Genomic DNA, 18137 nt, shown 5'->3' on the forward strand with positions numbered 1-18137 from the left:
CCTTCTCTCTTCCTTTTTTTTTTCCTTTCTTGTCTTTTTGTTGTCAGGATTAATCTGAATGTTGCCCACAAGGGCAAAATATTAAAGGAACATACTTTTTTTGATGGTACTATTAGAGAATTCTTACCTGTCATTTCCAGAAGAGTGAGGATGGTTTGTGTTGTTTCTTTAGAGCCCTCAAATCAGTCAGTCAGCTGGTGTAAGGTAGAGGCAGTGGCCATGAAGCCTGGCTTGGTGAACGTGGTTAAAGATCTTCCTCCTCCTCCTCCTCTTGTGGTAATGTCCCTCAGCATGAAGACTGTTCAGAACCCAAAGACTCACCAGAATGAGGTAAGTAACCTGCTTTTGATTTTTGGTTTTGTGTTTGTTCCGCATTCAAAACTTTGTAAAGGCTTGGAAAAACTTCAGTTTATACAGTGCCTAAACATTGCTGAGTATCAAAGAAACATTTACTAATATCAGTGTGAGTGGGTTCATTGGGGCTTTTTGGTGATAATTCATTGTGACAGCAGATCCTACATATACATATATATGGATATACATATCTATATATATCTATATCTATATATTTGGATTACAATATTACATGTCCTAGGTTAAATGACTTTTTTTTCCCCCCAAACTGGAATGAGATCTGATCTATGAGACCTTACAGCTTCTGCTGTAGGCTGGATCAGTGGGGTGAGGCCAATTGTATGAGCAAGACCAAGTTGTGCACTTTGACCACAAATTCAGTTCAACATTACAGATTTGGGGCATAGTGGCTGGAAAGCTGAGCAGCAGAAAAGGATCTGGGGGTACTAGTTGAACATGAACCAGCAGTGTGCCCAGGTGGCCAAGAAGGCCAGTGCCATCCTGCCATATGTGAGAAGCAGTGCAGCAAGCGGGAGCACAGAGGTGATTGTTTCTCTGTACTCAGCTCTGGTGAGGCTACTCCTCCAGTACTGTGTTTAGTTTTGGGCTCCTCAGTATAAGATTCCGTGGCCTTGGAATGTGTTCAGAGAAGGGCAATGAAACTGGTGAAGGGTCTGGAGCACAAGTCTGATGGGAATTAGCTGTGGCAACTGGGATTGTTCAGTCTGGAGAAGAGGAGGCTTAAGAGACCTTATCACTCTCTACAACTGCTTGAAAGAGCATTGTAGTGACGTAGGGGTCAGTCTCTTCTCCCAGGTGACAGCAGTATGATGAAAGGGAATGTTCTGGGGGTTCATGTTGGATATTAGGAAAATATTCTTTCTCAGGAGTGCTGAGGCATTGGGACAGGTTGCCCAAGGAGATGGTGGAGTGACTGTTCCTGAAGGCATTCAAGAATGTGTAGCTGTAGCACTGAGGGACATGGTTAGTGGTCATAGTGGTGATGGGCTAATGGTTGTACTGGATGATCTTAGAGAGGTCTTTTCCTACCTTAGTGATTCTATGATTCTGCTGTAAGACTTTTACTTGAAAAGTCAGAGAGGTATGGGTGGCCATCTTCAGTTGTGGACTGCAGACCACAAAGTGCAATTAGACACGCTTATCAGTTTTTTAACAGAAGTTTAAAAACTTAGGAGGAGATTTTAGTATTCACTTTGTAGGGTAGTTGACTCTGGCTTATAGAGTGGAAGAAAAACAAGACTGACAAATTTTTTAACGAATTAGTCCTCTTGATCAAATGAAAGCCAACCTAATGAGACATAAGCCAGGTACTAGTAAGACTCTGACAAAATGACTCTAAAGCCTGTCTTATTTGTCTTCTATTGGTGAGCAAGGGTTTCTGTCAGCAAAACAAGCAAGAAGAATTAGCAGAGCAATAACTTCTAAACATTAAAGCCTCTTGGCTGGATGAGGGGAAGCTCTTTCTGGGGAAAGGCTTCTGCATTTCTTGCTGTGCTCACAGCCCTTACGCACTTTATAGGTTATCCCTTGGATGGTCCAGCCTGTTAAGACAAAATTTGAAAAATAACAAACAGGGTTTTACAAAATTCCGCATCTCAAAATTCTAATGTGATCATTTACAAGTAAATTACATTTTTATTTGACCTAAGATCGGCTCTTAGCTCCTTTTTTAATTTCTTACATTTGAAGTTCATCTTAAAATATATTTTTTCTTGTTTATTGAAGTGAGAGAAAATAGGTAATTTAACCAAAAAAAACCCCCACATTTGGTGGGGGTTGGGAGATATGGATATAGATAGTAATTGTTTTGATATTTATGTGCATTTTGTACATCCTTGGTCTAGATTGTGGCTATGGCAGCTCTGATTCATCAGAAATTTCCTTTGGATAAAGCTCCACCTCAGCCTCCTTTTCAGACACACTTCTGTGGTATGTACTTGGAACAGGCGATGAAGGTGGTTTTTTTTCCTGTTGCTTCTTTATTTGAACTTCATTCTGTCAAATGAGTAACTTGACTGTCAGGTAGGCTTTTATCCTAATTTCTTAGGAAGATGTGAACCATAACAATATTCTCCATTGATAACCTAATATACAGCTGACTGATTAGTATTTACTACTTATGTTGTTGTTCAGTTATTTAAAGATTCATGTATTACGGTCTACTCTAAATTCAGAAGTGATTGAATTGTCTATATAAAAAGTGGAATGTTTTGGTTAGTTCTTGCAAAGAAAATCTAGATCATCATGCTAGCATGGTCAGTGACAGATGAGGAGTTAAACAAGACATTTTGCATAGGATCTTCTTGAAAGGTAGCAGTTGTCATCTGGTAGACATGGCTTTTAGTAAAATAATGTTGTGTTTTTAAACGTTTGGCATTAGAGGCAAGTATTGATGTAAGGCTATCTTAGTGGAATTATGAGTTAGTTTGCCTCATCCCCTTCTGTTGTGGATGGATGCTTATAGAGGGTACAGTTAAGAACATGTATGTAAGAGCAAATATCATTTATTTTGCAGTTATTTCCAAACCGAATGATTGCATTTTTCCTTATGACTTCAAAGAAGAGGTTAAAAAGAAGGTAATTTCATTTGGCTGGTAGTACCTCTTAAAATATGACCGTTGTGTTGATTTGGATGAGTTATGTAAAAGAAATGTGCAAAGGAATGGCATGATTATTTAATTAGTTTTCCACTCCTCAAACCTAAATCTCGGGGTGTATTTTGTGTTGCTGTAAACAGAGATGTTTGCTTTATGTGGTTCAGTACTGCTGTTAGCAGTGCTTATGAGGTAATTTAGACAGGACAGTTCAAAATGTTTTGCAGAGGGGCTTGAAATTGTTATTAATTTTCATTATACACAAGTACATACTCATAATAAACGAGGAATTTTTTTCTTTTTTCCTTAGATAGTTAAATCTGTCAAAATGTACCTTTTCTAAAGGGTGTTAGGAGGGTTGGCAGAATAATGAAGTACCATATTTTTGTTTTTCCTCTCTTTTTGTGTGATCTTAAGTCTGTGAATGAAGGATGCACATGGAGCATTTTCCTGGTGTGCTTGATTCTTAGGAAGCTCTTAAAATATCAGCAGATACCTGCATACAAAAGCAAAATGGAAAAAAAGCCTCTGAGAAAAGCTTTCTGTGTCTACATGAGTGAGAACAAAAAGCCTTGAATTACAGAAGGAAAGAGAGAGCTCTGTGGTGCTTTATTATTGTCTTGTAACTAGTAGGGGAAAGGAGATGTTTCCATTTTAAACTTATTGGGTCATTGAAATCAGGTGCTCTCTTGCTCCTTTTAGAATGCTAAAATAGAAATTGCTGCAACAGAGAGAACGCTGCTAGGATTTTTCCTCGCGAAGATTCACAAAATTGACCCAGATGTTGTTGTGGTGAGTAATTTAACTCTGAAAGTCTCAGAACTAAAGTCTATTGTCAGTTGGTCAGGTTTTTTTTCTTCTGCTTTATCCCATTTCAGTTTCCTTTTATGTTTATCTTAGAATGCCTTATGAATTGAATTTGCTTATAAGACAGCAAATATACTTTGGCACAAAGATAATACAGAATTTCACCCTGAAAGCATTTTACACATCCTATTATTTTCCATGATGTCTGAAATAGGTAGTATTTCAGTAGCATTTGAAATAAGTATTTTTTTTTTCATAACTCAAAGACCACACAAAACAAAAACCTCATGATTTTCTAGAAAAATGGGAGCACTTTGGATACTGAGTCTGTTTCAGTTTAGATGCTCTTATAATTTGTATCACCATTTATATTGCGTTACACTGTAAATCAAAATGATGACCTATACAAATCCTTGGGATCTAAGCAAAACTTTGTAATGTGCATCGTTTTGTTTTCTACTAATATTAGCAACTGAGGTTTTATTATAATTACTCATTTTCTGCTTTTGTGAAGTTTAAATAGCATGCATTTTTAATGAAATTTTGAAGACAATTTGAAGTAATCTCAGGCTGGTTATATGAGATTTCATAACCTTCTGTAAGCATATATAAATAATTAGAACAAGTGTTGAGCGTAGAAAGAAGTGAGCAGTCAGATTCCTGATGTGATCAGCTCACTGCATCTGATATCCTGTGTTCCTTCTGTAAGCCTGGCTTCTATATGGTAATGGTAGGAATTAATGGAAAGGGTTGACCGTTGTGGAGATGTGGGAGCTCTAAGCCTAAGAATAGCAGAACAGTGTTAGTGTAGTTTGATTTGCATCTGGCTTAATTAGTGCTGTTGAAAAACAAGGTATGGCGGCATAGGTGGAGAGCCACTCAACTACAGCCGAAGAGCGTCTGTTGATTTTAAGAATGTTCTCATGTTGTGTGTATCATACCATGCAGATGTGCCTGAAATGCTGAACCTGAACCTTCTGGTGATTGACCAGTCCACTCCACATAGACTCTTGTTCAACAGGGTAGCATTTTGCCTACAGCAACGGTTATGGGCCAGTGCTTATAGATATCCTTAGCACTGCTTAAACATTTAAAATATTGCAGGAGTAGTCTTGTATAAAAACACTGGAAGACAGATCTTTCAGTCTGGATTTAACTGTGCTTAACTGCAGTATCAAAGCAAATAAAATATAATAATGATAATACGAGTAATAAGAATGTGATAAGAATAAGAAGAATAGAGAGAAAAGGAATTGCTCATAGCTAACTTTGTATGCTGTATAAAGAATATAATTATTTTTCCGGTATGTTTTAAATTTTCATCCTTGTTATCAATGCATAAAGCTGAATTATGTGTTATGAGCCAGTTGTAGAGCTGTTTTTGGTATTCTCCCGAACAGCATTGTTAGTGTTAAGACTAATGAGTACTGTTGATGAATGTTCTCTTAGAAAGTGCTTTCTGTGAGGGAGATAATGCCATCAATTAGATGAAAAAATCACAAAGGGCAAAGGAATACCAACTGTGTGAAAGTAAGTCTTTCAATTTGCATTTGTGGTAACCTTTTTTTGTTATTTTTTTCTGCTGCAAGGGTCATAATATTTATGGATTTGATCTGGAAGTGCTGCTTCAAAGAATTAATGTGTGCAAAGTCCCTCACTGGTCCAAGATAGGTCGACTAAGGAGGTCCAATATGCCAAAGCTTGGGGTAGGAAGATTGCTCAAGTCTTTTAAGACCCTTTATGTTGCATATGATTAAAAATGAATTAATTTTGAGGAGGAATTGTAAATGTGACACTGATGTATTTTGACTGTTGGTCATGCTAGATTTCACGTGTCCCAGATCAGAAGTGATGAGTGTTTATATGACTTTTATTACAGTAATAAGCTAAACTAATTTTCAAGTTAGGCTAATTTAGTTTACAGATTTCAAGTCAATGATGGTAATGACAGATTAATTGCAATAGTCTTTACTGTAACTGTCTTTGTCTGCTGTAACTGAGAAATGAGAAAATGTAATTTGGATTGATTGGTGAATCATCCCACTGAGAACTGCTAAGTTAATAATTGTGTAATTCTTAGCATGTATTTGTTCAGAGAATATTTAAGTACAGAGCCTGACTATTTTCCAGTTTGTTCCTGTTCTTCCTAGAGGCTGAGCTGGGCATTTTTGTGTAGCAGCTTCTTTGACTTTTGGTTCTGCTGTTGCTGCAAAAAAATGTCCTTGGACAAAAAAAATGAAATCCATACCCACATTCTCATTGACAATGTTCAAATTATTTTAAGAAAAAAAATACCACTTTCACAGTGGTTTAAGATATAACTGGTAATGAATTCATGCAGGGTGTGAGCATTTCCAGTGGTAGATTGGTAGATGACTTGACCGAGTTCTGTAAGCATATATTCTAGGTACATGTTATTCCTTGAAATGTGATTGCTTCATTTTGTTTGTTGTTTTGGTGTTTGTTTTTTTTTTCTCCATATTTGGTGAAGGGTCGAGGAGGATTTGGTGAAAGGAATGCTGCGTGTGGTCGGATGATCTGCGATGTAGAAATTTCAGCTAAAGAGTTAATCCGCTGCAAGAGTTACCATTTGTCTGAACTGGTCCATCAGATCTTGAAAACAGAGAGAGTAACAATTCTACCAGAGGAAATTCAAAATATGTATAGGTACGTTGCTGGCTTGTGGTTTTAATCCTTCAATGGAGAGCGTAAGTGCTATTTAGAAATCATTGACTTAACGTATTGGTGTTTGTAGAATAAAATAATTTTAATTACTCATAATGAAAAACTGCTGGTGGGTGATGGCCTATTGTGTGACCTTGGTGCCAGGGAAGGTTGTAGAACAGTTCACCTTGAGTAAGATCATACAGCATGTACTGGATAACTTGGGTATCAGGCAATTGTGGGTTTGTGAAAGGCAGGTCCTGCTTGATTTGATCTCCCTCTATGATTGGATGACTAACCTGGAAGATGAGGGAAAGGCTGTCAGTGTACGCTGCCTAGATTTCAACAAAGTCTCTCAGCACATTCTCCTGGAGAAACTGGCAGCCAATGACTTCAACATCTACACGTTTTGCTGGGTAAAGAATTGGCTGTATGGAGACAGGGAGATTCAAGTTGGATATTAGGAGAAATTTATTCTCAGAAAGAGTGGTGAGACAGTGGCACAGGCTGCCCAGGGAGGTGAAGGAGTCACTGTCCCTGGAGATGTTCAGAGCTGTGTAGGTGTGGTACAGAGGAATGTGATTAGTGGGGAAATAATGGTGGTAGTTAGGTGGATAATTGGACTAGTTCATTTGGGAGGTCTTTTCTAACCTTTGTGATTTGTGAGACTTGATTTTAGATAACCTAATAGGATATGCAAATAATATATTTTTAATTATTTTCTTGTCATTAAAGTTGTTATTATTTAATTCATTGTTGGTGTCCTAAAAGTACCAGGTGTGTTCTGTGTGGTATACGAGCCTGATTTTACTTTGACGGGGCATTCCACTTCTTTTTCCAGTGATTCTCCTCACTTACTGTTCATGCTGGAAAACACCTGGACGGATGCCAAGTTCATTCTCCAGATCATGTGTGAGCTGAATGTTCTGCCACTGGCCCTTCAGATTACAAACATATCTGGAAACGTTATGGTACATTTTTATGATGTTTCCCCCCCCTCCTCTCTTTTCTTCCACAAATTTAGAGCTTTTTTTTTTCCCTGTTTTATTGCTAATTTTCAGTTATAAGTGCTAATTCAGGATATACAGTACTACTTTTTGTTGTAGTGAGTGAGAGTTTGATAATCTAATTAAGTATTAAAGCTTCTGTAACAAGACAGCATTTGAGCTTTGTTTATGCTAATGCTGTAGTGTAACAGTAATTCTACGTGAACTTAAAATAGTTGAAAGGAATTGCTTAGTTTATGTTTGCACATCAATGTTTGTTTTCTGTGCTTTGCTATGATTTTCCCCCCCCTCTCTGTAGTCAAGGACAATGATGGGTGGACGTTCTGAACGTAATGAGTTCTTGCTGCTTCATGCATTTTATGAGAAGGACTACATAGTTCCAGACAAGCAAGTTTTTAAAAAGCCTCTACAGAAGCTGGTGAGTCAAGTTGTTATTTTTTAATTTGAGAATTCTTATTAAAGAAACAGTAGCATTCTTTTGACTGCTGTTCACTGAGAACATAGCACAAGCGTAGCCTGTTTTAGATGTAACTTAACTTTACAACTTAAGATTAATTCGAAAAAGGTTTTTGCTGAGTTAACATTGGAGAAATGTTTGTTTTAAAGGCACGTTATATCACCTTTCTCAGTGTATCACAAATCTATAGAAACTCATTTCATCTTTCAGTTTGAGATGAGCCAAAGCGGGAGAATATTACCCAAGACAGACTATGTTGATTAATGGATGTATTCTTACTCTGTGGTTAAGGGAAACTTATTGATAAACAGTTCTTCAAAGTGTGATTTATAAGGCATATGATCTGAGAACATGGGTGAAAGATCCAAAGATGTTTAAGAAAAAAATTATCTGAATAATGCCATTGTAATATATTTATAGAAACATCTGTATATTTATTAGCAAGTGCATTAGAATTTCAGAATGCATTTCTTCCACTATTTTTTGCCTTTTACTCTCAAGTTCAATAGAATATTTCAGAATAATAAGTACTTTTGTTTGTATTATTGCATCAAAGCAGTGTCTGAATTTTAGTTGGTTCATGAGAGCTTTGAACCCCTCAAAGGAAAGTTCTTACCGCAATGAAACAAATAGCAAAATACTCTTTAAGTCAGTAATACTGTTTTTATTTGTTTAATTAAAAGCCATCCTTGTTACTTCCAAAAAACATATTTTGATTTTAATTGGCAGAGATATTTCTTGTGGGTCATGAGTTGATTTTTTTTTTCTTGCTGTCTGTGTTTAGAAACAGTAAGAAAACATGGAGTAGTGCTATAGTGAATGATGACAATTCCTTAAGTCTTGGTAATCTCCTGTGATCAATTTGTTCCCGTATAAGTTGATTTGAATGCTGTTTTGAGATGTTGAGAGTTTTAATGAATGTGGAATATTGACAGCAACACCACAAAACCATGACAGTCATGATGAAAATTCCATGTCTTGAGTGTATTTTAAAGGGAACTGTATACAGTGCCACTCAATTTTGTATTTGATTTGCCAAAAATAACTCTTCTAACAGTAGAAGTAGAATAGAAATCTTGGAGGCCAGATAATAACTTTACAATGTCAAATATAGATGGATGAAGATGAAGATTTTGAAGATCAGAATAAATCGAAGACAGGGAAAAAGAAAGCAGCGTATGCTGGGGGCTTAGTCTTGGATCCCAAAGTCGGTAAGATGTTGCAGTTTCCTTTCTTCTATGAAGTTAGAGACAGGTAGAATATACTAATGTAGGCAGGCTGCAGTGCACAATGTATGTATCTTGCAGGAGTTTGATGTTGATTTATTGTTTCTGTTTGAATATAATACAATTCCCAGCATAGATTTTGGAGTTACTAACTCTTGGGAAACCTTTTTTCTTAGGTTTCTGTAAGTAGATTAAGCTCTTGAGAGGAATTCAGACATAGATGTCTGTATATTCATTTCTAATGGACACGTAAGTTTTCTTTCAGTTTCTCCTCTATGTGGGGAAAACTGTACTAGTGTCCTATAGTAACACAGAAGCTATCTGTTCAACTCTGATGAGTTAATAGAGTTGGATCGTTCCACTTCTGACAGCTGTCTGCAGTAGGTAGCGGTACGTCTCAACAGCTATTGCAAGGGATTTATGGTACTACAGAAATGAGATATGATGTATTACTGTCACTTACATATAAATTTTGGATCTGGATGAAGACCTCAGCGAGACTGAATAATCATACCTTTTGTTTGAAACTCTGTTTTAGGTTTTTATGACAAATTTGTTTTGCTTCTCGACTTCAACAGCTTGTACCCATCAATTATCCAGGAGTTTAATATCTGCTTTACCACAGTGCAGAGACTGTCATCGGAAGCACAGAAAAGGGCAGAGGTTTGTGTGCTTTAACTTGTGACTGCCTTAATTTCAGCATGTTTTTTTGTGAATTAGCTTTTTAAGAAATTGTTCTTATTCATTGTTTGACTCCTTTATTATTTTCCTTTCACACTTACAAAAAATGGGTCTTGTTTAAAGATGCATCACAGTAAGTATTGGTTTGGGGTATAGTATATATGCCGTCTTCATTTCGGTTATATTTCTTCAGTGTCTTGGTAAGTTATCTCCTATCTAAATAAAATCTATTGCTTTCTAATTTGGTATCCTCATAAAGCAAGATTTTTAGTTGGGCACCATTGATCCTTTTCAGCCCTGTGTCCTTCTAGCAGTTCCTCAGTGCCCTGGCCCATTTCTTCATGCCTTTGTAGAAGCTCCTTAAAGTTATGTTGCTGTAGAATTCATAAAATGTACCTCATGCTTGAGGAAGGAGTGCAATAAAACAACCTTCTATTAGACTCCGGGGCAGTATGTCTTGGATGTGTGTCAGGGAGCATTGCTGTGAGTATGTCAATTGCAAGACCGGCTTTGCTAAAATTCACTCTATTTAAGAAAGTGTTAAACCATATTAAATGCAACTGAAGACCCTCCTGAAGATGTCCTTCCATGTACTGTTTTCTCAGCATCTATGTTGTCCATGGCCTTTCTATGTCTGCTTATGCTCCTTTCCTCAGCTGTGCTGGCGCAGTTCTTGGTGGAGTTGTGCTGTAAACTGAGGCAGTGAGCTTGTAAGGTTTAAAGGTTAAACCTGAGGCTTTTATTTTTAACCAAGATCGGCTCACTGGCTGGAATAAGTGTGTTGTCCATACGCAGTTATGAGACTTAATCTTATAACAAATAAAATAGCAGTACCACAGCAGAAATTAGGAGAAAAATGTGGAGTTCTTCCATTGTGTTTCTCCAAACTTGCTGTGAATTTATTCCTCTTTCTTAATTGTGCTTCACATTGAAACAGCTCATTTTGATTTCTCTCAAGGCATGATATTGAATCAAGCTTTAATGTCATCTCTTTTTAAGTTTCTTTTTGATCTGCTTTACTGAAGTGTCAGCCTTATAGTGTCTCTGTTATTCTTTGTGTGTTTCTCTCTCTTCCATTATGCTTGAAATATCTTCACACTTTTGCTGAGCAATAATTTCTTCACAAATGCTAATAGGAAGAATGCGTGCTTTCTGTCTGTTCTTTTGCTGTGTTAGAGTTGCTTGGGGTGGGGTTTTCATTCTGTTATTACTGTTGATTTCCTTTTTGTGAATTACTGTGTTCAGATTATCAGTTCCTCAGATCACGTGCTCCATTTTACAGCTCAGAAGACCAAAAATACGTAGGAGAGAATAATAAAAAAGAAAAAAAAAAGGTGTATTAGTTCAGCAAGGAGAGGATTGCTTGTTTGTATATATCTCATACCAACTGTATCTCTTTCACACATTCATATGTATATAGAAGTAAAAAATCTCACTACTACCGGTCCATGTTTTTGTTGGATTACCTCTGGACAGAGACAGGCTTATGCCATGGCCCCAGTAGGGACCAGGTGATGTAGTCAAACAGAAAAAAGCTCTTTTGCACCTGTTGTTGTAAACAGGTATGGGCTTGGATGCTCTTGCATACTAGTGGATATGAGCTGTGTTGTTTTTATTGTCCCCCTCTGGCAAAGCTGTTCACTTAGCATGGTAAAACCTGACTCTCAAGCACAAAATGATAAGCACTGATGATCATTTGACAGGTGGAAGAAGAGGAAGAAATTCCAGAGCTTCCGGACCCTTCTCTGGAAATGGGAATTCTGCCTAAAGAAATCAGGAAACTTGTGGAGAGAAGGCGCCAAGTTAAGCAGTTAATGAAACAGCCAGACTTAAATCCTGACCTTTATTTACAGGTGTGTTTTATGGAACTCCTTTGATTTTTCCTTCCACTCCCCTTAAGTGCACTGATCAGCCTTGCAGAATAGGGATGATTAGTAGTGAGCAGTGATTGTAATGTGCTTTTCTTGGAGCCCATCATTGCTGCAGACTATATAAAAAGCTGTGAATGTAATTTTGAAGATTAAGTTCTGCTTTCTGTTGGCTCTGGTTGTATCATTTTTGCTGGTTATGTTTCTTTTCAGTATGATATCAGACAGAAAGCTTTGAAACTCACCGCTAACAGTATGTATGGCTGCCTGGGATTTTCCTACAGCAGATTCTATGCCAAACCCTTGGCGGCTTTGGTGACGCATAAAGGGAGAGAGGTAAGTCATTAAACACATTGTGAACACATGTACCTAAAAGTTAATTTCAGCTACCTACTTTTCATTGAACAGAATAGTGGCCTTTACTTGTTTTCAAAGCTGATTTTAATTTTGGAACTATATTATTTTAATTTTCTTCTGTATCGCATTTGAGAAGAAAATAGGAATTTGGTGTCTGGAAAAGAGTGAGATATATGTCTTAATTTGAGACAAGTTGAAACTGTAGCTTGAGTTGTTGTTGTTTTTTTTTTGTATGTGTTAAATTGCTCTGGTTTCATCAGACTGGATTATGGTTTAAAAAAAAAAAAAAAAAAGAAAGAAAAGAAAGAAAAGTCAGGAGTGTTTGCATGCTTTCCATGAGTTTCCAGTTCTGCTTCATGCACTGGTCTTTGATTCAGTGGTGCACATCAACTCTGGATGAGCTTGTCTTTGGTCAGTCTGTCTTGAGCCTTGGTACACTGTTGCCAGAAACCCTGACTTTGTGACAGGGCTGATTAATCCCTTGGTGCCAATGGATTATATATTAGGGCCTTTCAGAGCCTGTTTGTACTTTAAAATGATGGTTTGCTTTAGCTTCAAGAGGACAGATTGTATTTTTAAGAGATTCTTTTAAATTTATAGGCATAACTACCGCTCCTTTTGATTACTATGATGGCTGGATGCTGACCTCCACATCAGTTGAGAGAGGAAATAATTATTTAGGATCCAAAAGATACCACTAATACACAGCATCTTAAAACACAATCTTTTCATGCTACTGCTTGTTAGCTCTTTATAAAAGAGAATGCCATGCAGGAATCTTTAGAGGTCCAAGAAATGAATATGACAGAATGATTGGTCAATTTTTTTTTAGTTGATCAGGAAGATGGAAGAGCTTATGTCAGTGCTCAGAGGCATGTGACTCTTGTGACTTAAGAGTACAGCTGTCCTTGCTGTAGATGCATTTATGACTCCCAGCTGATGGGTATAATGTTTCTAGTAACATCTTTATTTTTCAGGGGTTTCCCCTCTGAACAGTTCTCTGGGGTAACCTCACATCTGCTGTTCCTCCAGGGTTTACTTAGCCTGTATGTTTAACCCTAAAGCCATTTAACAAGGGAATGATTTCCAGCTTTGATTACTGTAAATGAGTTATGCTTTCATGTGAATTCTAATGTTGACATTTCCTATAAGGAAATGCAATCTTTTTGGCAGGGGAGATGTTTCTGTTGTATTTGTCTACAAGTCTGGCATTAGGAGTAGCTGTATATTTCATTGTTTGTATTTTCTAAATTTTTTTGTTGTTGCTCTCCATTAATCATGTTGAGCACCTGTCACAAACAAGGTGTTGTGTAGATACTGGAGCCTTTTGCTTCTCAGTTTGGATGGAAAATTACTACTTTGAAACACATACTGTTTATTCTCAGTTGTCTGTGCCTTATGGGACAGTGGTGTATCCATGTACCAGGGTACTATGGTTAGGCTGCTGGGGTACTGTGGTTAGGCTGCAGTTGAACTTGATGATCTTCGAGGTCTTTTCCAACCTGGGCGATTCTATGATTCTGTGATCCAGTTCTGGTGTTCCTGCATCACAGAGTTATAGAATCACGGAATGTTTTGGGTTGGAAGGGACGTTAATGGTCTCCTGGTTCTAACACCCTGCCACGGGCAGGGATGTCTTCCAGTAGATTGGGGTGCTCAAGGCCCCATCCAATCTGGATGTTCCAAAATAATGGTTTACTGTGTGGTGAGGAAATGCAGTAATAGATGATAGAAAATGCAGTGAGAACATTTGAGATGCTTTATTTTACATAATTTGTTTTTTGGTTCAGAGTGATTTCATACCTCTTGAATTTTGGTTGTACTGGACCTGAGCTTGCATTCTGCAAGGCTTTACCAGACATTTGCATCTACAGTTTTGTAGTTGATCTGAGTTTGAGGAAGAACTCCTTATATTGGCACAGCATTGGCTGAAAGTGTGTCATCCCTGGTGATTTCTAAAAGTAGCTCTGTGAGATGGGGCTGCTGGGAGCACAGCGCAGAGGTTAAGGTAAGCAGGAGCCAGACTACATCTGCCAGCGGTAATGCTGAAATCAGCGGGACATTACTGTCTTGGTATGGCTCTTCTGTCTAGTTGAGCACCTCCTGTAGAGCTGAAGTCATTTTTTTTCCTAGCACTCTGAATCTGGCGGAAATAACAAACTTCTGAAAACTTGAGTACTTTTGTACTTCTGTGGAAGTATAATGGTTTCTGATGAAACACGTTGTATACATTCTGTTACAAAAACTTGCTTTTATAAGTAGGTAATCAATAAACAGATACAACTTTGTTAGTTCCTTATTCTGCAAGTATTAGTTTGTGCTGTAAAAGATGTCATGAGAATTCACCTTAGTTTTCTGACTTGTTTTTATGAGTTGGAATATTTAATCTAGAAAAATATTACTCTATAGCTTTATATTAAGGTTTCCTTTTAACTCTAAATGCTAATATAACATTGGTAGATGTTAAGTATTGGGAGATTTGGCTCTTCCATGTGGACAGGTAAATTGAAAAAATAACTATTACAGGAAAGATATTATTGTTCCAAACTTCAATGATCTTCATGATGAAAATATATATATATATGTTTTTGTATATACACACACACACACACATATATAATACAATATACATATACATATTATATATATATATATATATAATACAATTATATGATATACAAATATATATATTTGTAATGACCTGTGCAAATGCAGATGAGTTAGTAGATGTCTCTAATGCAGGTGTCTAAGTGGGAAAAGCCCTGTGTAGGTTGAAGTGAAATTAATATTTCTTTTGCAGAAGTACAGTTCAATTGTAAGTGTTGTCAGATTAATTTAAAGCAGTGAATGTACGTTTCGAGTTTTAAGTTGTTGAAGCTGATGATAGCACTAAGTTTTAACATAGCTCAGAGAGAATGAGCTTTGAATTTCTTAAACTGGTGCTTTGTTATTGTGTGACTGAAGGCTGTAGGAGAACTGAGTGCTGCAAATGCATAATACTGAGTGCTTTATATTGCTCCTCATGGACTGTAACCTTGGTTTATGGTTTGGCTATGCTGATGGACAAAATGTCGTGGAACTGCCACAGAGTTCCTTATTTTGACTACGGGCTGTTGTGATTATTCATTGCTATTTTAAGAACTTATAATGTATGGTAGTGTATGACATGATCTTTTCAGTTTAATGGCAGAATTGTTATATACAAATTAGAAAGAACATCGTTTATAAAAACAGATCATCATGCTAGAACAGTGTAATCTATGACTCTTTGACAGAATTTCCCATAGGAGCTCAGTACTCATCAGTCAGGCTTGGTGTTTGACCCTTGTGTACTTGCTACATGCAGGAGAAATGTAGGGAAGTCTTACATCTGGGGTCGTATTTAGGCTGGATCCAGGGGATAAATTAACGCATTTGATTCCACTGAGTGAGATTTAATTTATCTGGCTAGCATAGTAGTGGTAGTAATTTTTCACTAGATGGCGATAGAGACCTTGAGATCATTAATCAATTAAGATTTTCTCTTTTGTCACAAAGTGCTTTAAACATTGACTACACAGTGTTTTTTCAGATGCATCTTCCTCGTTCATTCTTTTCAGTTGTGGGTAATCTGCTGCTGGGATGAAATTCCTTTGAATTTAATACATTATATAGCACAGACAGACTGAACAAATTTCAGTATATTTTGAAAGAAAAAAAAAAAGCACAAATTTGGAACGGGAGGGAATGAAAACCATAGTTCAGATCTGCTGAATGTTTTAGGAAAAGACATGAATATTTTAGGAAAAAAAATGTTTTCCTGCTTGGATTATTAGAAATGCTCTAGTTCTTGTTTTTACAACAAATTTAAAGATAAATATAGAAAAAATAAATCTACATTTGCTATCCAAACGTTACATTATTGATCTAGAATGCATTGGAAGGGTTTTGGACTTCTCCCCCTCCCTGTTACTGTTTGCCTGGACATTGCTCTTGCTGTAACTACAGCAGTTGCTTGCATGGAAAAGTAATAGGAAAATATTTAATGTATTTTTAGCTGTCTTTAATGTAATTTAGCAGCTGGAAACAAGAGGAGACAGTTTTGTATCACCAACCAGTTCTCTAATTGCAGGCAGTGTAAGGTCATGCCTTTTTAGCCTCTTTAAAGGACAAGTCTTTTGATGGAGTGTCAGTTGTCCCATTTCCCAAACTCAGGATGCCCTCCGCTGCAGGATTTTCTTACAGCAAAGTTGTTGAGACAATGTTACGTGTAGTCAGCCTGGTTGCTAATGGCTATCACTCAAAGTTGTGGCTTTTTTTTCAGTTACTTTCTTTTTTTCTCTGTTATTTTTCATCATTATACATTTTTACTCAAGTGGCCACCAAAGTTGCTTTTGAAAGGAAAATCACACATTTACTAATTTCACCAGTGTTAGCAGGTATATCAGCTACTGCAGTATGCAAAATAAAAAGGTGAGAAAGGCAGTTGGGTTGATTCCAACTTTCTCATTCAGATCCTTAGATACATTCTCAGTTAATAATTAGTTTAAGGCCCTGGCAGTCAAAAGGAATGAATAAAAGCATGTTATTGCAGCAGTCTGGGGAAAGAATGGATGAGGGAGGAGAGAGATGAAGTGGAGAAAGATGAGCTCATTTAAAAAATAAATAAATAAATTAGGCAAGGGTAGGTAAGCAGGTTAATCACTGTGTATTGTAATTGCCTTCTGTGAAGAAATCCAGGTATCTCTTTCTTTGCTCTCTCTCTCTCTCTCTTTATCTCTCTCTCTCTCTATATATACATATATATATGTATAAAGACTTGCTTTTAAATGTAAAAACAGTGAGCTGAGATCTTACGAGATGCAGTGCTAAATTGTTGCAGTATCTCTAAATGGAAGCTTTTGAGGTAAATTCAGTCGTCACTGTTAAATTTATCATTATAGATGCAGTTGTGGTCCAGCAGTAAAGCTGTGCATATTATGCTGCATTATAATATCCAAAACAAGTTACAACAAGTCAGATGAACAGAGAGACTTTCTTTTTCACAACTGCTTACTTTAAGGTTGTGCTGTCACCAAATTTGTGGTGCCTGTCACTTCCTGACTGCTTATTTCTGTGAATGAGTCCTATCAGTTGCACAGCCATGTGGTGAGTTGGCTCAGCCTGGTGATCTGACTTGAAAACTAACTCTACCAAACTGGTTTTTGTTGGATCAATGACTCAGTGACTCACTGTGTGCTCTTAGGGCTGGTAGAGAGGAGAAGGTCAGAAACCGGTGACAGCTCAGCATGAGTTACAAGAGGTCACACATCACCATCCTTTTTCCAGCTAACACCTGACTGGGAAACTATTGGGTTAATATTAATAGGATGAACATGTGATGTTTTTGTGTTTCTCCTCCTGCACTTTTGTTTTCTCCTATGGTTTTCTATCTTCTAATTTGTTCTCATGATGCCCAAAGATACTGCTTTTACTTAAGTCTTATCTTAATCTGACTGCCTAGATAGCAATAAGATATGCCTCACTCAGAATTGTGGTAAAACTAAAAGCCAAGTACAAGGAGATGCTGAAGAGCAAAGCCTCTGGCAAATTACTCAGAGATCTGAAATGTAATACTGTGTGCTCTTGTAGAAGCCATGTGTTGGGTGAGAGCTGGTAGCTTGTAATCAAGAGTGGTAGAAATGTCTCTCCACATCTGCTATGAGCTGCAGAGACTCTCAAGTATGCAGTAAAGTGTTGGTGAGTATATTTGAATCCTTTGGTCTCCAAAGAGTTTGCCATACCTAGGCTTTAGTTGAAGGAATTGTTTAATACTACCTAGTTAGAGTTCAATAGGAATTATGAGATTCGAGAGAGATCCTTTTGTGGTTCTCTTCAGGTATTGGCATAGAGATACCACACTGAAGAAAGATACAGGAGCTTTACACAATGCCACTTCTAAACTGGTTGTTCTTCAAGATAATATTGCCTCATTCATACTGTCCATCAAAAATACCTTTGGTTTTGTAATCAAAATTCTCGTATATTTCCTGGGAACTTTACTTTCTATGCAGAAGCTCACTGTTGGGACGCAGCCTTTATTAGAAGCTTCTTGCTCCATGCACAGCTACATGCTTTATGCT

At 37.1% G+C, this 18137-nt stretch overlaps 1 protein-coding gene and 1 non-coding gene across 2 annotated transcripts in view; both read left to right on the plus strand.

Annotated features, from left to right (window-relative positions):
* POLA1 (DNA polymerase alpha 1, catalytic subunit) overlaps positions 1-18137 on the plus strand; it is a 183025-nt gene that overhangs the window by 22254 nt on the left and 142634 nt on the right. The window contains 12 exon segments of the mRNA XM_015885864.2: positions 173-330; positions 2220-2304; positions 2891-2952; positions 3672-3761; positions 5366-5482; positions 6268-6443; positions 7282-7411; positions 7746-7865; positions 9019-9115; positions 9669-9793; positions 11515-11664; positions 11893-12015. Of these exon segments, the coding sequence (XP_015741350.1) occupies positions 173-330; positions 2220-2304; positions 2891-2952; positions 3672-3761; positions 5366-5482; positions 6268-6443; positions 7282-7411; positions 7746-7865; positions 9019-9115; positions 9669-9793; positions 11515-11664; positions 11893-12015 (1433 nt within the window).
* On the plus strand, positions 9373-9503 carry LOC116652818. The gene has a single exon (XR_004306037.1).

The sequence above is a fragment of the Coturnix japonica genome, chromosome 1, assembly GCF_001577835.2.
Source record: "Coturnix japonica isolate 7356 chromosome 1, Coturnix japonica 2.1, whole genome shotgun sequence".
NCBI lineage: Eukaryota > Metazoa > Chordata > Aves > Galliformes > Phasianidae > Coturnix > Coturnix japonica.